Source organism: Dermacentor variabilis, chromosome 4, assembly GCF_050947875.1.
Source record: "Dermacentor variabilis isolate Ectoservices chromosome 4, ASM5094787v1, whole genome shotgun sequence".
NCBI lineage: Eukaryota > Metazoa > Arthropoda > Arachnida > Ixodida > Ixodidae > Dermacentor > Dermacentor variabilis.
This window is the reverse complement of record NC_134571.1, coordinates 163,701,643-163,728,688: the sequence shown is the minus strand read 5'-3', so window position 1 is coordinate 163,728,688 and position 27,046 is coordinate 163,701,643. Positions and strand designations below refer to the sequence as shown.

The 27,046-nt window shown below is 47.1% G+C and overlaps 1 protein-coding gene across 2 annotated transcripts in view; it reads left to right on the top strand.

Moving 5' to 3' along the window:
• LOC142578035 (uncharacterized) overlaps positions 1-27,046 on the top strand; it is a 132,664-nt gene that overhangs the window by 17,264 nt on the left and 88,354 nt on the right. For both annotated transcript variants that reach the window (XM_075687457.1, XM_075687456.1), the window contains exon 3: positions 15,959-16,074. In XM_075687457.1, coding sequence (XP_075543572.1) covers positions 15,959-16,074 — 116 coding nt within the window. The remainder of the gene's footprint in view (positions 1-15,958; positions 16,075-27,046) is intronic.

Below are 27,046 nucleotides of genomic sequence, written 5' to 3'. Positions count from 1 at the left end.
AGCAACCACTGGCAAAGCGATAAGTGGCCAGCAACTTTCCATGCCTTTCACAACGGGGCAGACTCCGGATATAGTACCAAAAAAATGCATCTTTGTTCGGCATAATATTACATTAATAGTGCGTACGCGACCGTCAAGAGTGCTCTTTTCTGTTTTTGCGGTGTTGTGACGTCGCAGGAGAAAGAGATGAAGTGTCTCCAGTCTAAAAAAAAAATTCCCCAATACTAGATGGCTAACATCCAAAAAGTTGTAGAACTCTAAAACATTCTACTTGTGTTCAGCCTGATCATGAATAACCCTTGTATACAAGTAATAAAAGACAAGACGCATTCGCGGTCTTCGTGATTCTTCGTGAGACTTGTGAAGTAGACAAGGTTCAAAATATATTTTACCAGCGGGGAAGGCAATTAAAAAGAATTGAATAAAAACAGACTGGAGCAGCGTTGAGTTATAGGGCCTATATGAGGCTTGTTTACTTTTACGCTTTTTCTGTCACCACATTTTTACATACTGACAACTGTTAAATTTATCGCTCCCCGCAAACGTGCTTGTAGGTTAGCGATCGGTTGGAACTGATCAGAATACTGTTGCCGATTCCATAGCAGAAGAATTTTTATCCAATTTGATTGCGCTTAGAAAAAGAAGTAGTTATGGACAATGTGAATGTAAGCAAGCACCAACGATACCACTGGAATAAGATACGAGTAATGTATAAGTAGTCTATGCACCTGACCCATGGATATGAACTATCGATGCCTGTAGTCGCCACTGTGACTGTGCTTCGTGTGCTTTGTTTTGTGGAGCAGAAGCTCTCCTCATAAAAGGTGCTCCTAAGTGACTCATTTGGGAGTCTCTTAGCCTTCAGCTTAACGACAATGCTCTAATATGCGGACGGATGTCAAAGTTATTGCTATTATCTTTGAAACAATTAAGTATCACAACATACGCCGCAGTGAAACTGCCTCATGTGTGAGACGAGTATTTTAGCCGCTGTTCTCGCATTTTTTCTGTCACCGTCCACTGCCCGTGATGTTCGGTATAAAGTACACATGGGATAACATAGTTGCCGCGCGGCATATGATGTATATGTGACTGAAAGCTTGCCAGAATGCGCCGACAATGGCGGCTCAATCTCGCGCACCCAAAGGAGGAAAAACGAGAAAGAAGCGCGCCGTCTTCCGTCGCGGAGCAAGACACCGGAGGGAGGGTAGGGAGTGGGGAGGGGATGTTCTTCCGACAGCAGCTGCGTATGGCGCGACTGCGCGGGCTCGATCTTGAAAGCATTGTGCGATGGGGACAGAGTCTAGGTGCACCGACCACTCATTGCGGAGCGGGCGCTCTCGCCTCTGTGTTTGCGTTGCAGCGAAAAGTTCACGCCAGTCTTAAAATGACCTCATTGGCGCCGATTTGAGTAACTGGGTAATTCTTATTCTAAATCCATCGCCTTTTCCACTTTCGCATTAGCGCACCATTGGGCTGTTCCGCTGAAGGACCCGTGTTTCAAAGCCACTGTCGTAGCATTTTCGGTCTCTTAATGCGCGCCACTAGGTACCTACCAGGCTGCGATTTCTCTTTCACACCAATATTCGGGACAAAGTTGTTCATGGTGCAAGCCGACTCAACATGTTATAATGATCCCTCACTATATTCTGCTAAGGAAACCATGTCCGAAAACATGCGTCGAACCAATTTCGCTCCCCGAATACATGGCACTAGGTAAGAGTCGGTCTTCACTTACCCTTCCTGAAGCCACTATGATCAATAAGCAGGTAATAATTTATAGCCGCTCCCTCTTTTCCCATGTTCCTCAATACAACATGCGGTAGGTCTGTTGAAGTAGAAGAGTATGAAAACAGCTGCCGTGCTAGTTGGGTTCCCTGAATAAGTGAACCTAAGTACGCACCGGACTTCAGTCAACCAGCGTAGGACCAACTTCGGTATTTCTTCGCGTCAATCGGTATTTCTTCGAATACGAGCGGTCCTTCTATTGTACAGTTCCCTCTGCATAGCATTCTCCTAATCTTCAGAAGGCAGCGTGTTTGTGTACTACGGTCGGGCCAATTTGTCACCACATATGCGTCACTAGGTATATCGAGGCCTTCGTTTACCTTTCTCACGCCCACATTGGTCATTTCGTAGTTTATTATCTAGCCACTCATTCGGGTTCAATTTTAATGCGAAATCATTATATGGCTCGTGAGACGAAAAATCCGGCGCAGTTCCGGCGTTCGTGTGGCCACAATGTTAACAAAAGTCATCGAACCCTTGATCTTAGGCGGGAGTTGATTCCGCGACATTGATGGTAAGGTGAAGTTAACAAAGGCACAGTAAATATAGAGTTAATTAAGGCACCCGAACCCACGACTTTTCATGGGTGCCGAATTCTCAACTCATGATGGGAGTATAACCCACGACCTTGAGTGTTAACTGAGGCAATCTTGTGTAGACAGAGCTGATTTGGCACTCAAAACCCACGCCCTTATGTACGAGTCGAACCCATCACCTTTGATGTTAATAATGCGAAGTTAATTCAAGCACAGTGAAATAACGTGTAGTTAATTAAGGCACTCGAGCTCATGACCTTACACGTAAGACAAATTGAAGGTATCTAGGGCACAATTTATTAAGATATAGCTAATTAGGGCGTTCAGTCTTTCGGCATTTGGCAGATTCGACCCTCTACCGTTGGTGTTCATAAGGTGAAATTAATTCAAATAAACTTAATTGAGGTAGATTTATTTGAGGCACTCGAACCCACAACATTTGTTGAGAGTCGGATGCTAGACATTTGGTGGAAGTCGAACGCACGACTTCGATTCGTGCGCACCTTGTGACGAATCCAAGTCAAGTGACGTGGCGGCGCTACTGCTCATGTGGCTCCTCGAGTAACGTGATTCCGCCAGTGGCGTTGCCGGACAACACCATGCTTCTGCTGAGGTGGCCGATTGAGCCGAATGGTCGCGATGCTTTTCCATTCATCCACGTAGGCATAGCTATGTGCTCCTTGATATTTTTCTGTCAACCCAGCATCAGGTTGCTGTATTTCGCGAACAATGTTCGAAAACAACTGTCAGTGCAATTCTTGTCCTTCAATGCGCAACACTAGCTGGGTAACGGTCTTGAGGTAACCTCTTTCATACCAACTTGAACGCTTTCCAGTAGGCAGGTATGCGTCTTCAGATAACCTCTTTCATGCAACTTGAATCACGCGGTGGTTCATAATCTAAAGCCACTCATTCTGTTCTAAATTCGCTTTGTACATCAAGCTGCTCTGCTAAGGAAACCATGCTTGAAAACAACTACTGGACCAATTTTGGTTCCATAATAGGTGAGGCTATGTACGCACACGTCTTCAAATTACCCATTTTTTGCCAACTTTCGTCACATGGCAGTTCATGATCTAGAGCCACCCCCCCTTGCAATGTTTATTCAGCACGAAATTGCACTGCTGTTTGGGAACCCCTGTTCGAAAGCAACTGCTCGACCAATTCAGCCCCTGAATACGTAACACAAGACACATTCCAGTTCTCCATTGATCTTTAACGACAACATGGGTGTCTATGTAATTCATGACCTAAGGACACATCCTGTGTTCGCTGAGCTCAGCATCGGGCACATTTGCTGAGGGAACCTTGCTCGAAAACAACCGCCACATAAATTTAGGTGCTTGAAAAACTCACACTAAGTGCGTACCGGTCATCAGCAAACCGTTTTCCTGCCAACTTGGTCGCCCCGTGACTCATGATCTAGGAACGCTTTTTTGCTTCAATGTTTACTGAGAACAGCGTTGGGCAGCTCTACTGAACGCACCGTGTGTGAAAACAACACTCAGATCATGTTTTATCCCTGAATATGTGACATCAGGCACGTAACAATCATCCAGTAGCCTCTTCATTGCGCCTTGCGTCACTTGGTAGTTTATGATCGAGCGCCACCCACGCTGCATCAACTTTCCCTCTACATGACATCGGGCTGCTTTACATAAGTGTTCATGTTCTGAAGCAACTACCGAATCTAATTTTTGTTCCTCAAAAGGTGAAGCTAGGCACATGTCGGTCTTCAATTAACCTCTTTGACGCCAAGTGAGGTCACTCGTTAGCTCATGAGCAAAGGCTGCTTCCTGTGTTCAAGATTTCTCTTATTTAATGCTCTTTACTCTGCTAAAGAAATCATCCTGCAAAACAACCATTGGAACAATTTCGTTCCCTGAATACCTGACACGAGGTACCTAAAGGTCTTCAGTTAACTTCTGATACACCACATTGGGTCATTTGGTAGTTCATGATCTAGGCCCGTTCTCTCGGTCCAATGCTTAAATTATTGGAACATCGGGCTCCTTTGGAGAAAGTACCTTGTACAAAGCAACTGTTGGATCTATTTCCGTCCATGAATACATGACAGTAGGGAGGTACCCATGTTCATTTAAGCTCATTCACTCCAAGTTTGCCCACTCGGCAGGTAATGAACTAATGCAGCTTCATCTATTACAATGATCCACGACAAAATTGTGCAACTGTGCTGAAAGATCCCTCTTCAGAAACAAAAGTTAGATCTATTTCCATCCCTGAGTACGCTACAGCATGTAGGCACCACTTCAATTAACCTTTCTGAAGCCAACTGGATTGACTCGGTAGCTCACGAACTTGAACCAGACCCTCTGTTCCCATTTACCCTTAACATAAAATCACAAGGTTCTGAAGAAAGGAACAAAGTTTCAATATAACCATCGGAACCCTTTCAGTCTGTGAATAACTGAGACTTGGTATGCACCGGTCAAGGTTTAACTTCTTTCACGCCAGCTTGGATCATTTGATAGTTGATAATCTAAGGCTGTTGCCTCGGTACCACTATTCCGTTAGCTCAACATCAGGTGGCCCAGCTGAATGAACGTTGTTCACAAAGAACTGTTAGACCTATTTCTGTCCCGAATACGTAACAGTCTGTACGTGCTTCTCTTTACTTAAGCTCTTTCTTGCCTACTTGGATCACTCGGCAGCTGACAAACTAGGGCCGCTTCCTCTGGTCCAATTTGTGATTAGTACGACATGGCGCGGCTTTGCTTAGAAAAAACGTGTTTGAAAACAACCATTGGACAAATTTTAGTCGTGTAATACATGAGTGTATGTACACCCGTAAGTAAAAGCATACGGACCACAAAATCGTCTGCCAAAATGCATAGACGCGCCGCCTGTTATCGAGAAGCGCGCTAGAGCAGCGGTGCGAGTGCGCGTTCCATCTACTGGCTGGTCATGTAACTTTGCCTGATGCAGTTACAGTGCTCGCTGACTGAACGTGAACGGCATTTCGCTGTCTCTCTTCAATCACATCTGTGCCGTTGTTCATGCAGCGACTGTGACAGGACTGGCTCGAGAGTCCACTACGCATTGTTTCTTTTTTTGGCAAATACCGCATGGCGGACGGCCCTCTATGATGCGTCGAAAGGAATCGCTCAAAATGCTTTCTTTCTGCAGTGTTGCATTATCAAAAACGGCTCCAATATTTGTTGTCGCATATAGACGCACATCTTCGTAAGCGGTGTTCCTTGTCGCGTAAACGAGGTAGGAATGAGAAGACGCTACTATGCTCCACTAAGATTCAATATGCTCAAAAAATTAGGGGCACCGTTCTGCTTTTATTTTCTCAAACGCATCAATGAAGGCTGGATGAAGAAATGCGGGCGAGTGTATCATTATAGACAGGTGTTGCAACGCTGCCACGTGCACGTGAAGATCAAGTGCAGAGAGAGATGCACGCTAGAATGAAATTTCAATTATAGTTGCCGTGTTGGAAAAACGGTAGGTCGCGCGTTAATGGTGATGGTGACAACTGACAGATCCCGCCCTTGAGGGTAATTAGGACGAGTCAAGGTGCTTATGTTATTTTCGGAAATAATGATGTGCACAATTGTATGCATGCTTCCAGTACACTGTTACTTTTCCATAGGGGGTGATGACGTCAAGGAGGTGCTGTGATATCGACTTGAAATGTGATGCCATAAGGAGACATCCAAGCGCGCTGGCATTTCTCACTTTGTGTGTGCCAAAGTTTGTCTGATGTCTCGCTGTAGAGGTTTCACGTTGACAGGCTGCTCATCTTTATACCTCAACAATGATAGACTGGGCGAAATTCGAGGTTATAGGTTCAAAAACCATATGTTTAGACTGCACGTCGTACTACGGTGCTTCTTGTTAATTACGACCACTGCGAAACTGTCTCCAGTGTCGATGGGGTGGACCACGACATGTGTACAGTCTAGTGGGGTGTGCTCAACATCAAAAACGTCAAGGTAAGAAAATAGGACAGCACGGAGCGCTTCACTTAGGGTAAGTAAGAGATCAGGGATATCATTTCACTCAGAAGTGCCTTGGTTGGCGCCGGTATGACAGGTTGGGGCACGGTCCCAGCGTGAGCAACCAATGCAGAAACTGTACATTTTTCCAGCGGTGACAGTTCGGCTAGTGAAATTCCCTGAGGAAGGGTATGGGTCGGAATAGAAAATTTGAGGGCTGGAAGCGTCGTTCTCTAGTTGGCAACAACTATGGTGTGAGGAAGTGCGATGTTGCGCGAGAGAATCAGATCTGTGAGAGGAGCGACGGCATAGTCTCCATCAGGGACTGGGGAAACTCCACAGAACATAGGCGAGTGGGACGATCGGTGGCGCCATCAGGACACAATGGCCGTTCGAGCCGCAAAATGCCAGTAGAACAATCTGTGAAGGCAGGTTGGGTGGTCAAGAAGTCAATACCAAGAATGACGTCATGTGGGCAAGTGTCAATAACAGCGAACTGAATGTGGTGGCTGGCAACAGACGCACGGGCAGTGCACATACCACGGACAGGTGTTTAGGTGCTGTCAGCTACTCGCACAGCAGGAGAGATGGCAGGTGTCAGAAGTTTTCGTAAGCGGCGTCAGAGCATAGAACTCTTAACATATATGTGGGCGCCAGTATCAATTAGTGCAGTAACGGTCACGCCGACGACGAGAACGCCGATCAAATTGCTTCTTGAAGTAGGGGTCAATAGAGCTCTTTCAGCCCTTGTCGTCAATGCAGCCTCAGCTCATGGAGCTGCACTGGCGAGCTTCCCGGTGGTGATCAGAATATGCATGTGAGGCAGAGCGACGGTGTTGACGGGACTGCGACTGGCGACTCTGAGGGCGATCGGCCAGACCAGTTTCCTTGAGCTGCAAATCGGCATTCGTCGGTGCAGAGAGTGAGGATAGACGGCGAGGTTCACGGATCGGAAGGTGGTCGACGAGAAAAGATGTGCTAGAAGACGGACCACCATGACGTCAGCGGTCAACAGGGAAGTTTGGTCGGTAATACCGACGAATGCGGCAGTGGCGTGACATGGGGCCGACGCGACAGCACGAAAAACAGATTGGTCAGTTGTCTCTCATCCTCCACTCAGATGGGTTTCTGTAGCGGGGTGTGAACCGAGGAGCGGAAGCGGCAGCAGAAACAATTGTGCCGGCCTAAGTTTACATTGAAGATCGGAAGCGCAATATCGGCTGAGGTGTGTGATAGGTGCCTTTTGGAATGCCCATATTGGCAACGCCTTGACGGACGACGGCTTGATGAGAGATATTGTAGCCAAATGGTCGTGAGCAGCTGCCTGATAATCTGCTGGAGCCATGGATGGCTTCAAGCTCCTGGCGAACAGTCCTGTTTAGATTGTTAGGCGTCATGAACTGAGGGGGCGTCAAGGAATATTCACATGAGGATGTAGCAGCCATGCTTGGGAGTCTGGTAAAGCGGTCAGTAATGCGCCTGTTGTTTGCTTGTTCAAACCACTGGCATTCTGTTATAATGAAGTCCACCGTGCTGCAATGCTTACACATTAGTATGTTGGAGTCGTCGTCAGCTATTCGTTTCAACAAGTGGCCAAGTTTGTCGGCAGGTTGCACGTTTTGGTGATAGTGCGGTAGCTCTTCTTGAATATATGCGACGCATTATTCCGTCGACACCTGACCTCTGGCCGCCAGTTCGTGCCAGGCTGTCATTTGTTGTATGACCAATCGGCCAAACAATTCGCGCATCTTCTTTTTGCATGCGTCCCAACTACTCAGTTCTTCATGCGTGGTAAACCCCACGCAAGCTGTGCCCCGTAGGTCGAGAATAATGTTTGCGAGCATTAACGTGTCATCCCACCTGTGGGGCTTGCTGACGAGCTTGTACAACAAGAGCCAACAGTCAACGTCACTGTTGTCCCTACCGCAAGATATGCCAGGTTCGAGAGGATGCGAAAGGACCACGGTTGCCGGGACCACAGGAGTTGGCTGTGATTACGGCCTACTGTCTCCGCTATGGAGTCGGGAGAAACGTGGCATCCGCTGCGAAGATCGGGAGGAATAGACCCCACAACCTCCACCAAAAAAATTTTACGGGGAGTATTTACTTAACAGTAAACGGCTAGCACTTGGCTAGTCAAGAGTGCACAAGGCACATAGATTTTAGCAGGTCTTTCAGTCCTACATGAGAGACTTTGACCCAGCTCGACTATAACGTCTTTGAGCTCGCCACTTTTCGTGCCAATTTTTAAATATTTAAATTCGAGAATATTTAACACAAAAGGTATTAGCCATCGGATTTCTTTTCATGACATTCATTTGTGGGTTGTCATTCTGAAAATTCCGAGGTATAACTTTGTCAGGAATGTAAGACCAGGGTTGGGCAACTTGAGTGATAGAATGGTGTGGCACTCTAACCCATACCGCATATCATGCAGCAAGGCGTTTCATATACATATACCGTAATATATGTTCACGTCGATTTTTATCCAACAGACATCACCGCCGACGCCGACGGCGGATTTTCTGCAACACGGGATAGTTACCATTATCACGTTGAAAAAAAGAACACTGACGATTACGATACCGCCTAACGCGAAATTTGAGCGCCGCTCATTGCGTGTTTTCATTTCGCGATATCTTGGAGCAAAGAATTTCAGAGAGACATGTAGCAGAGTCCGCAGTAACGAAAATCTCGATCTGTTGGTCAGGTGCGCCGGCTTTTGTTAAAGTGTAATCGCTGGTGCCACTTGGCTTCCAGAAAGTAATACACTATTGGCGCCGCGCTTGCCATCAAACTAGAAAACAATCGCAAACCATGAAACGTGACACAAGCGCTAACGAGGCCAAATCATGTGAGACGAACAAGCCCGAGCGAGAGCAGACGCGACAGACTACAGTACGAAACGAGCGGTCCGTGTCAGATCAGACACGAGTAGGCATCGAGTGGTCGGGCAGTTCTGCGCGACACCATTTTCTGGCGCGCATGTTACTGAAGGGGCCGCGCTCATTGCTCTCTGCCGTTCATGGCTCGCGTCTTTCATCTAGTGCTCAGTGTTTGATATTACCGCTGCTCAACTTCGCTTGGTTACGCCGCCGACGCCTCCACCGTCGACACTCGTGGCAGGCACCGACGTATAACGACGGAGCCGGGAAATCCCCACGCAGCCGACATTGAGTAGAACCATAACCACGTCAGGCAAGAATACATTATGGGACGAGCATACACACCGCTGCTCTAGCGCCCCCTCGAAAACAGGCGCCGCGCCGGCAGGTGGCTTCTCGGTGCGGTTTTCCAAGTGGTCCTGAGGTTCGTACACTTTTGCTCACCAGTGTACGCAGTTCTCTTGAAGTAGCATCAAGAGGCCTCCAGAGGGCTATCCACGGCTTCCCTGGCGACAACGAGCACTTACTCCATGCGCTAGATTCGAAATACGTCAACATTATGCGAGATTCATGCGAAATTGATTCACTCGGCATTTCAAAATGTAGTGTCGTTCCGTCTATTCCATTGTTCCCTCAGCTCTCTAACTGAACAGCTCTTCTGAAGGAACCGTGTCTGCAAACTGCCCGATGAATATCGGCCCATCAAAACGTGACAGTAGGTACATAATGGTCTTCAAATAACCTCCTTCAGGTCACCTTGTACAAGGTCATTTCCTCTATCCCGAGGTTTCATTGGCAGAACATCACCCTGCATTCCTAAAGGGCAATGCCCTGTTGGAGATTTTTCTGTCCCTGAATACGTTACAGCACAACGGTAGCGGTGAGCAGAGTCGGTGATTGTCGAAAGTCTGACACATCTTCTTCATCTGTATATATTCATCATCATGGACAGCGTCATAGTGTTCAGCGCGCGACCTGCGCAATAAACCGTTGAGGCTTAACAGCTGTCTCGCAATAGGTGGAGGCTGCCTTCGATCCCTTGGACCTCTATGCCTTCGAGTTTTCCTGGAGCTTCGTTCAGGCCACCGCTTACTCCACCTTTCCCCCAGGATGCCCCAAGAAGGTCCTCCAGGAGCCTCCGGCGTCACCGTCTCTGCCCCACCGGCCGTTCCTACATGGACCGTCAGCACGCGGCAGCGCGATCCCACCATAATCACTGGCCTTCTTAGTGAGGACGTTGATGACTGGCTGGACAATTATGATCGCGCGAGTGAGTCTAACCGGCAGGAAGACATGCACAAGCTTCGCAACTTCGCATTCTACCTCACTGGCGTTGCCAGGACTTGGTTTCTCAACCACGAGAGCACCTTGCCTGACTGGGTGGCATTCAAACCTGCTTCGGCAGATTTTTGGCGCTCCCAACTTCCGCTCTGAGGTCGCCAAGAAAAAGTTTGATGGACGCACGCAACTTCCCGGGGAAACATACACCTCTTATATCGAGGACGTCCTCGCCCTTTGTCGCTGTGTTGACACCATCAAGACGGAATCGGATCGTGTTCGTCTTATCCTAAAGCGCATTGCCGACGTCGCGTTCAACGCACTGTCGATCAAAAGTCCAAATACCGTTAACGATGCGATCGCGACTCTCCAACATCTGGACGCACTGCAGGTCATCCGTTTACAACCTGTCGTCGGTGACGCGCCTCTTTCGTCGGATACCGACCTGCGTGTGCTGATTCGGACTCTCATATGAGAAGAGCTCCAAGCGTGGGGCCTGCTCAGTCCTCCCGTTCTCCAGCCTCAGCCATCTCTTCCTGGCCTGCGCGACATCATGAAAGAGGAGCTGTCCTCCATGACCTGCCCTGGGAACTGTGGCCCTCCATCACCATCCACCGCGTATGCTCAGGTTGCGGCTATGCAACGCTTCCTGCTCCTGCTACTGCCCCCAACCATCTGGCGACTCTAGCACCCAGGTCCACCTGCCGCAGGATTTTACACTACCCGGCCTACACCACACCCCATTTGTAATCATTGTGTGGTATTCTCAGTCACATATCGGGTTTTTGCCGAAAGCAACAGCAGGACGAACGCCTTGGCTACGATATTTATGAGAGAGACCCGTTGCTTCATCCAATTCCTTACCAGCGCCGGCTCTCCCCACGCTCACCTTCTCCATCTCCAGAAGCGCATCGCAACTACGGTCTAGGGCGCCGCTGCTCACCGTCCCCTCTCCGACGCTCGATATCAACCCTGCAACCGGCCACCCGCACTCCTGACTTCCGATCAAAAAACTAGGTGGTGCAGTTGTTGGAGGGAAAGTTCCTAGGCTCGCACAGACTAGAATTCCTCCAGCGTGCCCAGCCAATACTTTATGCGTGCGTGTAGAAGGTGTACCAGTCCTAGCATTGCTTGATACGGGAACAGCTATTTCTATTATTCACGCTGGCTTAAGCGCTCGTCTAGGCAAAGTTACTACACCTTACAGTGGAGCTCCTCTTCGTGGCGAAAATAATGTTGTGATTCGGCCATCGGCGCAATGCACAGTTAGGGTTTAGATCGGCGGGATACGCCACCATATCCAGTTCGCAGTGTTGACTTCCTGTGCTCACATGCTTATACTAGGGTGGGACTTTCTCTTTTCGGCGTCGGCTTTCATATTGTGCCGTGAACGCCTCGCTAACTTGACAGAGACCAACCATTCCTTCAACGTGCACGAACCACGTTTTCGCTTACGAACTGCTGACGATTGTGTGGTTCCCCCTGGTCGCGAACAACCCCTTGCAGTTAAATCTGACATCACCGATGGTGACGTTTTAGTTGCACCGTCAGCCCGTTGCTTAACCTGAGGGATTGCTCTGGTACCCAGCCTTGCTCGCTTCACCAACGGCATGGCCACTTTGGCTGTACTCAACACAACCAATCAGCCAGTCCTGCTTTCTAAAGTCGCCGTTCTCATGTGCGTCTTGGACACTCAACCTAGGTCTGTGCTCACCTCGACTACTGCTCTTTCACAACCACCCACAGCTATGGATCCAGTCCCTGCTTCTGATCTCGCTGGTACCATCAGCTCCGATCTAGCGCCACCGCAGATGGGGGAGTTACTGGTGTTGTTATCCAAGCATAAAGACTCCTTCGACGTCCACTCTCCTCTTCTGGGACAGACTTCTGCGAGGGCTCATCGCATACACAAAGATAGAACTTCCATCGTGCGCCGGCGGCCGTATCGCGTTTCTTCCGCTGAACGACGAATCATCGATACCCATGTTGCCGACATGCTGAAACGCAGCATAATCCGCCCATCCTCAAGCACTTGTTCACCACCTGTCGTTTTGGTGCGTAAGAAAGGCGGCTCAGTGCGATTTTACGTAAACTAGCGTGCCTTGAACAAAATAACCCGCATAGATGTATATCCACTGCCCCTAATCGATGATGCGTTAGATGCATTACAAGGCGCGGAGTACTTTTCCAGCCTTGATCTACGCTGCGGATACTGTCAGATACCCATGCACGAATACGATAAGGAGAAAACCGCCTTTGCCACACCCCATGGACATTACGAATACAACGGAATGCCTTTCGACCTGTGTAATGCTCCCGCCGCATTTGAGCGGTTGATTGACACCGTACTAGGGGGCCTAAAGGGGAAGACTTGCTTATGCTACCCTGACGACATCACCATATTTTCGTCGACCTTCCATCAGCACTTGCAGCGCCTCGTCGAAGTCCTAACATGCCTCTCAGCTGCAGGACTTTAGCTGAATACAGAAAAGTGCCACTTCGCCAACAAAAGCATTAAAGTGCTCGGAAACCTTGTCAGCAAGGAGGGCCTTCGACCCGACCTCGACAAGATTACTGCTGTCCTCCGCTTCCCAAGGCCTCAACGCGCCAAAGGCTTGCATAGCTTCCTTGGCCTAGCTTCGTATTTCCGGCGCTTCATACGTAACTTTGCCACCATTGCGGCACCGCTCAATCAACTCCTTCCTTCTGGAGCTCCCTACGTATGGTCGGACGAATGCCAAACTGCTTTTGACGCCCTCAAGCGCGCCCTCACGTCCGAACCTGTGCCTTCTCATTTCAACAACACGGCACCCACTCTTCTACATACTGACGCCATCGAACACGGTATCGGCGCTGTTCTTTAACGTCAGAAAAATTCTTAAGAACGTGTGATTACATACGCAAGTCGCACGATAAAAGCTATAGAGAAAAATTATACGATTACCGAGCAAGCGTGTCTCACCGTTGTTTGGTCCGTTCAAAAATTTCGGCCTTATCTGCACGGCCGCCACGTTATGGTCGTTACTGATCACCACGCCTTGTACTGGTTGGCGACGCTAAAGAATTTAACGGACGTGTCGGCAGTTGGATACTCCTTTTACAAGAATACGACTTCGACGTCACCTACAAGTCTGGAAAGAAACACCAGGATGCCGATTCTCTCTCTCGTTGTCACCTACCACCGTCTTCAAACGCTGCTTGCTTACCACCTTCTGTGAGCAAACCACGGGACGCGTCACCTGCATCCCCTTCACTCGCAGCTCTCGACCGGCTTCCATCCAGCTAATTTCATACGTTTGCCTGTACCTAACGTAATGACTCCCACTGCCACTGCGTTAGGGAACGTATTCGCGCATCATCTCGCATACCTTATGATCGGCTCCGTAGGCAGTTTATGAACTTGAAGATTGAAAAGTCTATATTATAACGGTACGTGTTTCATCCCGAAGGACACCGTTGGGTTCCTGTCGTTCCACGATCACTTGGGGCCCAGGTATTGGAGACCTTTCCCGACGACTTCACTGCCGGTTACTTTGGTTTCCATAAAACTTACGAGCGAATTCGCAGCCGCTTCTCTTGGCCTGGACTTGAAACCAGCGTAGCAAAATACGTGGCTTCCTGTTCGCGCTGCCAACATCGCAGACGACTGACCTCACCTCCGGCTGGACTGCTCCAACCTGTCCCGTGTCCTGAAGCTCCTTTCGCAGTCATTGGTATCGACCTCTATGGACCGCTACCCTTAACAACTGGCGGAAAACGATGGATCGGAAGAGCTCTAGACCACTTGACATGGTACGCTGAACCAGCCGCATTATCTTCGGGATCCGCAGAGGAGGTTGCAGCCTTTTTCTTGAAGGCCATCTTCTTACGGCACGGAGCCCCACGTGTTCTTTTCAGTGACCGCGGCAGGACTTTTCTCTCTAAACTTCTCAGCGATGTTCTCCGTGCGTGCAGTGACATCCATAAAAGGACTTCCAGCTACCACCCTCAAACTAATGGTCTCACAGAGCGCTTTCATCGCACGCTGTCCGACATGACATCTATGTACGTCGACCCCGACCTCACCAATTGGGATGTGATTCTACCATTCGTCACTTTCGCATGCAACACGGCCGTCTAACGCACTACGGGATACTCGCCCTTTTTCCTCGTGTATGGTCGCCAACCGCTCAATATCCTCTACGCTTCTTTCTTCGGTGTCCCCGTGCCTTCGTGCACTTCAGTGTGTGAGTAGTTCGTTTCACGCATTGCCCTGTGTCACTAACGTGCCCGCCTCAACACCGACGCCAGTTAACAAGACCGCAAAATTCGCTATGATGCATCTCACCGTGTCGTTTCCTTCCACTCTGGACACGAAGTGTTACTCTGGACCCCAGCTCGCGCTCCTGGATTGTGTGAGAAATTTCAGTCCCGTTTTATGGGACCTTAGGTTGTCCGGGCACAGACTTCACCAGTTAACTGTCGTGTCACTCCAGTTGTTCCGCCTTTGGACGGCCGCTGCCGTGCCACGGAGATTGTGCATGTTTCTCGTTTAAAGCTTTTCATACGGCGTTTCCCGCCATAACCAGCGGCCAGGTTGGCCGCTTCCACGCGCGGGAGAAATTGTGTGAGCATTATATCACCCCTTCATCTTCTTCATCTGTATATATTCATCATCATGGCCAGCGTCATCGTCTTCAGCGCGCCACCTGTGCAATAAACCATTGAGGCTTAACAGCTGTCTCGCAGACCGAAGAAACCTATCAGCGTGTTTCCTGGTGCTAACGAAAGTTCTACCATGTAACCAGCATAAGCGTAGTAAGCAAAGTTATAATACACAATGGCGGGGACGACATAGTGAACCCATCGAACCATCGATACCATTCAAATACTCCGCGACAGAAAGGTGCGCCTTACGCTGAGAGATTACCTCGAACATTTGCTAGCTGGGGAAATGCGGTCACTAGATAAGCAAACATTAGTGCCAATAGTTGGAGTTCCTACTCATTTATAATAGCGGAAAATGGTTCATCATCTGTTGACAGTATAATCCCAAATGACGGACAGGTTATGCAAGTGCACACGAGAACAATAGCTAAATGAATATGGCTCCCCAATACATACATAAAAGTTATAGCGAGAGCACTGCGACGACAGCAACGCAGTAAGAATGGTAGCGATATTTATTTATATAAGGAGGCTCTAGTGAAATGCCTTGGCTGAAAAAAAATACAAAATTTGATGTTCATTTTGAGTATGCATAACGCCCCCACTTGCAAGAATGCATGAGTTGTTTTAAAACACCCTATTTTATAGCTCAACCAGAAGTGATGTAGCCAAGTGGTATGTGCATTTGAGTAGTTCAAAAGGCCAACGTTTACCTTTACCAGAGCATGATACCCCCTGTACATTAACGGTTTAGGCCAAGAGAAACGACGGAAACAATAAAAGTTCTTAGGTTAACACTGTTAAGGTGTAGAGATGTTTGCCAATATATTTATTGGCTCTTATGTGTTTTCTCCGGCAGATGCTTTCCAGCCTCATGTATAATAAGAGAGACGCAAAACTACGGCCAAGCTACACCATTCTCCACCATTGGCTGTACACTGACAATAACGGTATTTTTGTTGGAAAGTCTCTGCAGTGAGTACAGCCTTCGTGAAATATACGTGTATTTATATATTTTGCAACAGATTAAGCGTTCTCCTTACTTTTGACCCATACGGCGCCACTGCAGTCATATATTCTGGTTCCATAATTTGAAGCACTGAGCGTTGTATTCGCGCAGGTGAAAATGGGCAAAAAACAAAATTTTATAACTGTGAATATCAGTGATTCCTGCTATTGTTCTCAAAGTGTGTATGACACATTCGTGAAAACTCAGCAGCCAGAATGATGCAAAATGGCACATAGTATCTGCGTAATCTTGAGAATGAACATAACCGGCGCCTGTACACTCATGTTTATTGATATTGCCGGCCACAAACTTCTCTAGGTTTTAAATTTCATATGAGCAACAACAACGAAAAAAAATTGCAGCACACCTAAGCTTTGCCTTTAAGATTAGAGCACTATAGCATTCAAAGAACCCTATCTGCTTCTCACGCTTCCCGGCAAGTGCACCTTATGTAAGCCTAATTTAACCGTAACGCGGCCTCTTACGCAGGCCGATCTCGAATATAGTGCACAGCTGCACCAAAAAAAAAACATTTTCAGCTTTCTGTTATTGTTTCGCACTCTGATTGCTTAATGTGAGAAAATGTAAAGTAAAAGGCATGTGCTATCGGTGCTTTCTTTCGTCAGATTTATGTGTGCGCTGTCATTCTGAACGTTCCGCGGAATAACTTTGCCAAGAGTGTAAGACAAAGTATGAGAAAGAATGACGCAGTAATATAGCACGTATGCATCACATGTCATATGGGAATGCGTGCTATGTACAGTCAACAGCAAAAGTTTACGGGATGCGGTGTCCTCTTCAAATGTGAATTCCTGCACTGTTAAGGCATGACACTTCGTATTTAATGAATCACTGTGTAGGTGGCGAAGGCTACTACATGCTGGGACATTTAATTCGAGGCTGTGTGACCACGATTTGCCAGAATTCAGCTTCTTGGCAGATCCTGGTCCCATAAACTTTTGCGATTGACTGTACATATACCTACATATATATGAAAATATTTGCACAAACGACGCCAGCGCAAGCTACGGCGCCAGACGCCAACATCATGTTTTTTTGCAACACGGGATCCTTAACACTACTGCGTTAATATCACGATCCACCTTATTTTCAATACACAAGCTGCGGGTCTCCCGGGCAAAAAGCTGTCAAAGACGGCTGGACGGGACCTGACGCTCTACAGTGAGCAACCGGCAGTGGATTTGACAAATTGTAACAATTCTAATTGCATAAGTCATTCTGATGATGAAGAAAAGAATTTGCTATGTACAGCACACATAGTAGAGACTGTCTCAGAACCCATGAACACTGAAGGAAATGTACCAGCCAGCAAAAAAGAAAGAAAATGTTCGATGGTGTCACCAGGTAATCACGCACTTCTGATTTAAGCGCGTTGAGCGGGACACTGAAATTAATGCGAGTTTTTAAAGACGTTGAATATTGTTGGTGCGCAGTAGTCCAGCCTAGATGTACTGCAATATGTATAGACACTAGCCTATAGATTATGCTGTAGTTATACGGGGAAGGTTTTGTATGATTTGGAAGTTTGTGTTTATAGATGTAAAGAGATAATTTATCATCCATAATTTAGAAGCTTTAACTATATTAAGTTTATAGAACAGGAGACCACTGGGTACTAGGATCGGGGGTCCATTTATGTTCTCAAATATCCTTAACACATTCTTTCACAGCCACTGCAGCTTGTTATTGTTGGTGTCCGTTGTAGTATCCCAAACTACATTACAAGGTCAACAACATGAACAAAAATTATCATATTATATTGTGTTCTTTAGTGCATAGGAATTATTTTCACAAAATAGATGAGCTTCACGCAGGTAAACAGGTGAAGTGTGATATGTGAAGCATCGTGTGCATGCCACAGAGGGGGCTGAAGTCTTAAGAAAGAAGAGTACAAATACATGAGGTACTGGGCGCTACCCCTTGGAGTAAGCAACCAACTACCCCGGTCATGTACTAATTGTCGCCATGTTTTTCCTGCAAAGTACTTAGTCTCATCCACCCACCTAACTTTCTGCCGCCGCCTGCTACTCTTCCCTTCCCTTGGAATCCAGTCCGTAACCCTTAATGACCATCGGCTACCTTCTGGTCTCATTACATGTCCTACCCTTGCCCTTTCTTTTTCTTGATTTCAACTAAGTTGTCATTAACCAGCGCTTGTTCCGTCACCCAATCTGCTCTTTTCTTATCCCTTAACGTTACACCTATCATTCTTCCTTTAGATAGCTCGTTGCGTCGTCCTCAATTTAGGTAGAACCCTTTTCATAAGCCTCCAGGTTTCTGCCCCGTAGGTGAGTACTGGTAAGACACAGCTATTATACCTTTTTCTCTTGATGAATAATGGCAACCTGCTGTTCATGACCTGAGATTGCTTGCCAAACGCAGCCCAGCCCATTCTTATTCTGATTATTTCCGTCTCATGATTCGGATCCGCCGTCACTACTTGTCCTAAGTAGATGTGTTCCTTTACCACTTCCAGTGCCTCGCTAACTATTGTAAATTGCTGTTCTCTTCCGAGACTGTTAAACATTACTTCAGTTTTCTGCAGATTAACTTTTAGACCCACTCTTCTGCTTTGTCTCTCCAGGTCAGTGAGCATGCATTGCAATTGGTCCCCTGAGTTACTAAGCAAGGTAATATCATCAGCGAATCGCAAGTTACTAAGGTATTTCCAGGTCTCTGAATATCTCCCGTAAACACGCTGTGAATAGCACTGGAGAGATGGTATCTCCCTGCCTGACGCCTTAATTTATTGGGATTTCGGTGCTTGCTTTATGGAGGACTATGGTGGCTGTGGAACCGTTATAGATATCTCTCAGTATTTTTACATATGCTTATGATTACATATGATTACATATGATTCCGTAATGCCTCCATGGCTGCTGATGTTTCGACTGAATCCAACGCTTTCTCGTAATCAATGAACGCTATATATAAGGGTTGGTTATATTCCGCACATTTATCTATCACCTGATTGATGGTGTGAATATGGTCTGTTGTTGAGTAGCCTTTACGGACTCCTGCCTGGTAATTTGATAGACAAAAGTCTAAGGCGTTCCTGATTCTATTTGCGATTACCTTCGTAAATATTTTGGAGGCACCAGACAGTAAGCTGATCGGTCTATAATTTTTCAACTCCTTGGCATCCCCTTTCTTATGGATTATGATTATATTAGCGTTCTTCCAAGATTCCGGTACGCTCGAGGTCATGAGGCATTGCGTATACAGGTTGGCCAGTTTTGCTAGAACAATCTGCACACCATCCTTCAATAAATTTGCTGTTACCTGATCCTCCCCAGCTGTCTCCCCCTTTGCATAGCTCCCGAGGCTTTCTTTACTTCTTCCGGCGTTACTTGTGGGATTTCAAACTCCTCTAGACTATTCTCTCTTCCATTATCGTCGTGGGTGCCACTGGTACTGCATAAATCTCTATAGAACTCCTCAGCCTTTTCAACTATCTCATCCATATTAGTATTGATATTGCTGGCTTTGTCTCTTAACGCATGCATCTGATTCTTGCCTATTCCTAGTTTCTTCTTCACTGTTTTTAGGCTTCCTCCGTTCTTGCGAGCATGTTGAATTCTATCTATATTATACTTCCTTTTGTCAGCTGTCTTACGCTTGTTGATTTACTTCGAAAGTTCTGCCATGCATATTCTAGCGGGTGGATTAGAGGCTTTCATACATTGGCGTTTCTTGATGGGATGTTTCGTCTCCTGGATTTCTTACTGGCATCCTGTCTAACTGAGTTACTGCCGACTTGTATTGCACACTCCTTAATGGCGCCCATAAGACTATTGTTCATATGTTCAACACTAAGGTCCTCTTCCTCAGCTAAAGCCGAATACCTTTTCAGTAGCTTGATCCGGAATTTTTCTATTTTTCCTCTTACCGCTACCTCATTGATCGGCTTCTTATGTACCAGTTTCTTCCATTCCCCCCTCAAGTCTAGGTTAATTCGAGTCCTTACCATCCTATGATCACTGCAGCGTACCTTGCCAAGCACGTCCACATCTTGTATGATGCCAGGGTTAGCGCAGAGTATAAAGTCTGTTTCATTTCTAGTCTCGCCATTCGAGCTCCTCCATGTCCACTTTAGGCTACCCCGCTTGTGGAAGAACGTATTGATTATCCTCATATTATTCTGTTCTGCAAACTCTACTGATATCTCTCCTCACGCTATTCCTAGGGCCTACGCCATATTCCTCCAATGACTTGTCTCTAACCTGCTTCTTGTCTACCCTGGAATTTAAGTCGTCCATCAGTACAGTGTATTTTGTTTTGACTTTACCCATCGCCGATTCCACGCCTCCATAGAAGCTTTCGACTTTCTGGTCATCATGACTGGATGTAGGGGCGTAGACCTGTACGACCCTAAATTTGTACCTCTTGTTAAGTTTCACAATAAGACCTGCCACCCTCTCTTTAATGCTATAGAATTTCTGTATGGTACAAGATATATCCTTATTTTTCAGGAATCCGACTCCTAATTCTCGTCTCTCCGCTAAGCCCCGGGAGCACAAGACCGCTTTTCAGCACTGTATACGTTTCTTTTGTCCTCTTAACTTCACTGAGCCCTATTATATCCCATTCACTGCCCTCTAATTCCTCCAGTAGCACTGCTACACTCGCCTCACTAGATAACGTTCTAGCGTTAAACGTTGCCAGGTTCATATTCCAATGGCGGCCTGTCCGTCTACCTTTTCGGCTACCTATCGACGCCGGTCAAATCCACCAACTTTCGGTGGGCTACACGAAGGACATCAATGTATGATATTACTGCACTCCAAGGGCAAGGCTGAACGTATTAAACCCAAATGGATTATGCAAGAAAACGACGCAGCGTTGGCCTGTGCCGTGACAGCAAAATGGCCCTCTTTCTATTGAGAGAGCACCTTTAGGCTCTGCACACCTACCTGAAACAAACTCTGAGATTGCAGAAGGGTTGAAATCTGGGCCAGTTGGTACATACTTGAACAAAAAGCCAGTCAAAAACAAAAAGGACAAGAGGAGAGGTTCACACCACAACGACTGGACTATCAACAGAGGTTTATTAGAACCGGTGAAGTCCCAGCAAGGCCAGCAGAGCATGCGCAAATGCATCATCGCTAATCACACAGTGTGAAAATACAAGAAACGCTTCTATCGTAACCGACTTAGAAATTCAAATTCTTTTTCAAGTAAGCGCACCGAAGTTGTACTAACGCAGTCATCACCTAATAAACTGATGTAGTACTCTTCCAAGATTTCCCGCTCTTCATTGCCCTTGCCCCTACCAAGAATCGTCACATTGCTAAACAAAGGATAACAACCACACTCATTGCAATGGCGGGGAAAGTTAGCACTGTTATCTGACCCCAGGAAGGAGTGGTGCTCACGCAGGCGGTCAATAATACATCGACCGGTTCGGCCTATGTAAAATCTTTCGCACGTGAGAGGGAACTTATAGACAACCCTTGCAGCACATGCCGTAAAACGGTTTTCATGCTGCGTTGTGCAAACTTGGTTCCTTGCCCTGCCTCGAGAAATGCGCGAGCACACACCCGAAAGCTTACAAGGGGCAGAAAACACAACACTTACTCCCTGCTTGGCGGCAACCTTCTTGATATTGTGGCTCACTTTATGCACATACGGCATAACTTCAAGTTTCCTACGTTCAGTTGCCCCACCATCTGCCAGCTTCGTACATTCCTTCTTTAGCCTCTGAAGCAGCGATTCAGCCACCGCTTTCAAAAGACGGGGAGGGAACCCTGCGGCCACTAAACGTTGGGATTGTGCGTCAAAGCTACTTTTAATGGCGTGGTGACAGCTTCTTTCAAGTGCATTGCAGATACAATTGATTGCAATCCCTCTTTTTACAATCTTTGAATGTGCAGATCCAAATGGTAAAAGAGCTTTCTTGCCCCTAGGTGAAAACATCCAGCACAAATGCCCGTCATCAAAGAATGTTAGTTGCAGTTCTAGGAACCTGATGGAATGATTGCTAGGAAGTTCATGAGTGAAATTAAGAGTGCGTGAAGAAGCTTTAAAAGCAGTCAATACGTCGTCTACTGCTGCGGCCAGAGTGTCATTTGGTAAAAGCTCTAAAAGTACTAAAAAATCGTCCACATACCTAAAAACGTTGCATACACGTTTGTTTAAAAGGAAGCCTTGAAGTTTCCTGTAAAATTTTGCTAAAAATATCTGGGAAAGCACTGGGGCAACACTAGAGCCAATACATATTCCTTTTTTCTGAAGGAACAAGGAACCTTTGAATTCAGCTACAGTGAATGACAGATAAAAGGACAGGAGCTCTAGCAAGGCATCCACCGACATACCACATGCATTCTGGAAGTTTACAGCACTGCAGTGATCAATAAGTTCACGCACAGCTACAAAGAGTTCATCATCGGGAATGCTGTAGAAGAGGTCTTCAATGTCAACTGAAAAGGCCATGTTGGCACCAGGGATCCCTCTATTAAGGACCTCTACCGCCGCTGCCGAGCTAGCCACGCTGAATGGATCCTGCACTGGGAGGGCCGTCAACTGTCGCTGAAGAAACTGACTCACTAACTTCTGCCATGAACCTGTCTCCGTGATGATGGCTCTCAGAGGGCAACCCACCTTGTGTGTTTTTGCTGAAAAGAACACTTGCAGGCGGTTTCCCTTGCAATTCATGACACTTCGCGAAAGTTTTTCCAAGTTGTTTTCTTTCAGGAGCTTCACCGCTGCCGTCTTCAACTTTGAGGGCTTCCGATTTGTAGACTTGTTTAGCAATGTGACGATTCTTGGTAGGGGCAAGGGCAAAGAAGAGCGGGAAATCTTGGAAGCGTACTACATTAGTTTATTAGGTGATGACTGCGTTAGTACAACCTCGGTTCGCTTACTTGAAAAAGAATTTGAATTTCTAAGTCGGTCACGATACAAGCGTTTCTTGTCTTTTCACACTATGTCATTAGCGATGATGCAGTTGCGCATGCTCTGCTGGCCTTGCTGGGACTACACCGATTCTAATAAACCTCAGTTGATAGTCCAGTCGTTGTGGTGTGAACCTCTCGTCTTGTCCTTTGTGTTTTTGACTGGTTTTTTCTTCAACTATGTACCAACTGGCCCAGATTTCAACCCGTCTGCAAAGCATTTCTTCTTCCCTGGGCGTCTTTCTAAATGTTCGTTCTCCCGGCAGTCAGGCTACTCTTTGTATTAGCGCAATTGCTTCCATCACTTGTCGAGCACGTGCCCTTTCCCATTGCCTCAAGGTCAACATCGCTCCACCAGAGCTTGTCGCCTTCTTCGGGTTGCTGGAGCCTTCGACAGGCCATTGGAAACGCATGGTCAACATTTGGAAATCGGAGTGCTGGAGGCAGGTGAGGCTTCTGCACGATTAGTTGCGAGTGTTGTGCCTCGCGGGACGTGATGAACTGCCAGGAGTTCGCTGTTTCCGGGATCATCGCCGTTTGGCAGGCCAGGCAACAGAAGTGTTCTGGAATCAGCTGAGGGTTTATCTACCAAAAAAGGAAAGCTAAAAGTGAACAGAGGTTCAGTTACTTACTTGGAAGGTGCCACAGTGCCCAAGGTTGTTGATGATCTGCTTCAATATGGCCCCAAGTACAGCCTCACTCCAAGCTTAAGGAGCAATGAACTGCTCGCCACCGCACGTCGGCTGGCTGATAAAGCACACAAGGATGAAAAACAGCGATGCCTGTCTGAAGGGGTTGACGTTCTTCTGAAGGTTGATAGCAAGCAGTCAGGAAACAGCAACCGAGTACTAAACCGGGTTGTCGACCACTTCATCGAAAAGGATCTGATCCTCCTCCAAGCGGACAAGGATGGCGGCTTCGTGGTCCTTCCGACAAGGTCTTTTGGAGAGAAGGCAATGGCTGCTGTAGCGAAGAACTTCGAGTCTACAAATCGGAAACCCTCAAGGTTGAAGACGGCAGCGGTGAAGCTCCTGAAAGAAAACAACTTGGAACAACTTTCGCGAAGTGTCATGGATTGCAAGGGAAACCGCCTGCAAGTGTTCTTTTCAGCAAAAACACAGAAGGTGGGTTGCCCTCTGAGAGCCATCATCACGGAGACAGGTTCATGGCAGAAGTTAGTGAGTCAGTTTCTTCAGCGACAGTTGACGGCCCTCCCAGGGCAGGATCCATTCAGCGTGGCTAGCTCGGCAGCGGTGGTAGAGGTCCTTAATAGTGGGATCCCTGGTGCCAACATGGCCTTTTCAGTTGACATTGAAGACCTCTTCTACAGCATTCCCCATGATGAACTCTTTGTAGCCGTGCGTGAACTTATTGATCACTGCAGTGCTGTAAACTTCCAGAATGCATGTGGTATGTCGGTGGATGCCTTTCTAGAGCTCCTGTCCTTTTATCTGTCATCCACTGTTGTTGAATTCAAAGGTTCCTTGTTCCTTCAGAAAAAATGAATATGTATTGGCTTTTGTGTTGCCCCAGTGCTTTCCCAGATATTCTTAGCAAAATTTTACAGAAAACTTCAAGGCTTCCTTTTAAACAAGCGTGTATGCAAAGTTTTTAGGTATGTGGACGATTTTTTAGTACTTTTAGAGCTTTTACCAAATGACACTCTGCCCGCAGCAGTAGACGACGTATTGACTGCTTTTAAAGCTTCTTCACGCACTCTTAATTTCACTCATGAACTTCCTAGCAATCATTCCATCAGATTCCTAGAACTGCAACTAACATTCTTTGATGACGGGCATTTGTGCTGGATGTTTTCACCTAGGGGCAAGAAAGCTCTTTTACCATTTGGATCTGCACATTCAAAGATTGTAAAAAGAGGGATTGCATTCAATTGTTTCCGCAATGCACTTGAAAGAAGCGGTCACCACGCCATTAAAAGTAGCTTTGACGCACAATCCCAACGTTTAGAGGCCGCAGGGTTCCCTCCCCCTCTTTTGAAAGCGGTGGCTGAATCGCTGCTTCAGAGGCTAAAGAAGGAATGTACGAAGCTGGCAGATGGTGGGGCAACTGAACGTAGGAAACTTGAAGTTATGCCGTATGTGCATAAAGTGAGCCACAATATCAAGAAGGTTGCCGCCAAGCAGGGAGTAAGTGTTGTGTTTTCTGCCCCTTGTAAGCTTTCGGGTCTGTGCTCGCGCATTTCTCGAGGCAGGGCAAGGAACCAAGTTTGCACAACGCAGCATGAAAACCGTTTTACGGCATGTGCTGCAGGGGTTGTCTATAAGTTGCCTCTCACGTGCGAAAGATTTTACATAGGCCAAACCGGTCGATGTATTAATGACCGCCTGCGTGAGCACCACTCCTTCCTGGGGTCAGATAACAGTGCTAACTTGCCTCGCCATTGCAAAGAGTGTGGTTGGTATCCTTTGTTTAGCAATGTGACGATTCTTGGTAGGGGCAAGGGCAAAGAAGAGCGGGAAATCTTGGAAGCGTACTACATCAGTTTATTAGGTGATGACTGCGTTAGTACAACCTCGGTGCGCTTACTTGAAAAAGAATTTGAATTTCTAAGTCGGTCACGATAGAAGCGTTTCTTGTCTTTTCACACTATGTCATTAGTGATGATGCAGTTGCGCATGCTCTGCTGGCCTTGCTGGGACTACACCGATTCTAATAAACCTCAGTTGATAGTCCAGTCGTTGTGGTGTGAACCTCTCCTCTTGTCCTTTGTGTTTTTGACTGGTTTTTTGTTCAAATACTCTGAGATACTACCGCTGCTTATGGACACCGAAGCGGAGGCTGAATATGATCGCGCGGTATACTGCAACGATCGCGTGGTCGCCAAGCCTGTTATACTCAACTATCACTTACGAAGCCTTCCCAACCCGGGTCCTTCAACCCCACCGAAAACATTGACACCAAGACAGTGTACTCAGCAATCTTCTGGTTGCCTGCTAAAAAAAGGAGCTGCTGAGGTTCGACGGCTGAGAAACTGACTGGACGATGCTCTGGGAACAGTTTGATCAGCTAGTATGCTCAACGTAGAGCTCTCCGGGCGCAAGCTGATCTAATTGCAGTCGTCTCTGCCGGCGATGCAGCGAACGGTATGGCTACACTACCAAGAACACCGAGTTGGTAAAACGATGATGCTCGCGAACTACTTCTGAGACATTTCCCCTCTGAAGATTCAATAAATTAGAGCCACAAAAATGAATTCATTGATTGGGCTGGCTCTCGAATGCCAGTAGAGCTATGTGCACCATCAAATCTACAAAAATCGAGATGGAATTCATACTGGACAGGACAATGAACAACAAAACGCAAGGCTGCACTTTTGCCTGGAATAGGTAGCAACGGAAATCGAGCCCTGGGAGCACGATCTGGGTCCCATCTACGTTAAAAAAATTCCATGACATAAGTCTGCTGGAGGCGTAGAGGTACCGAGCGGAATAATACATGCGAGCCCGTTGACTCGAATACCGTCACATCAGAAGCGCTGACATGAACAACTGTCTTGCCTAGCAGCTATCAATGAAGCTTCTTCGGCAAATCACCCGTCCCACTCGACAGACATTTGGGACGCGAAAATGGGTCTGGAGGCAAAGAACAAATTAATGAGATTAGGATGTCGATGCTATAACAATAAACTCACTAACAGCAACTCACTAACTACTGCGCGAAATTTCACACTTCTAGGCGTTGTAAGTCGTGGCCATGCCATCTTTCAGTTTGATTGATTATTCCTTCTATGTTTGAATAAGCACGCTCAAATGCGACAACTCCTGCTTGGAACAACAAGCGTACGCTCGAATGTTACTTTTCTGAACGAGGAGTGATAGGCTGATGTTAGGTATGATTGAGTCATGCAGCACTCGACGACGGCATCATCTACGCGTTAAACCTATGCATGATCGGCTATGAGTTTTCTTCATTACACAACTGTTTAAAGGCAAGTTACAGTGCACAGTAAGGTTGCAAACACAGCGATAAAAGTTCGTTCGGCGTTATCCAAGCTGTATCATCC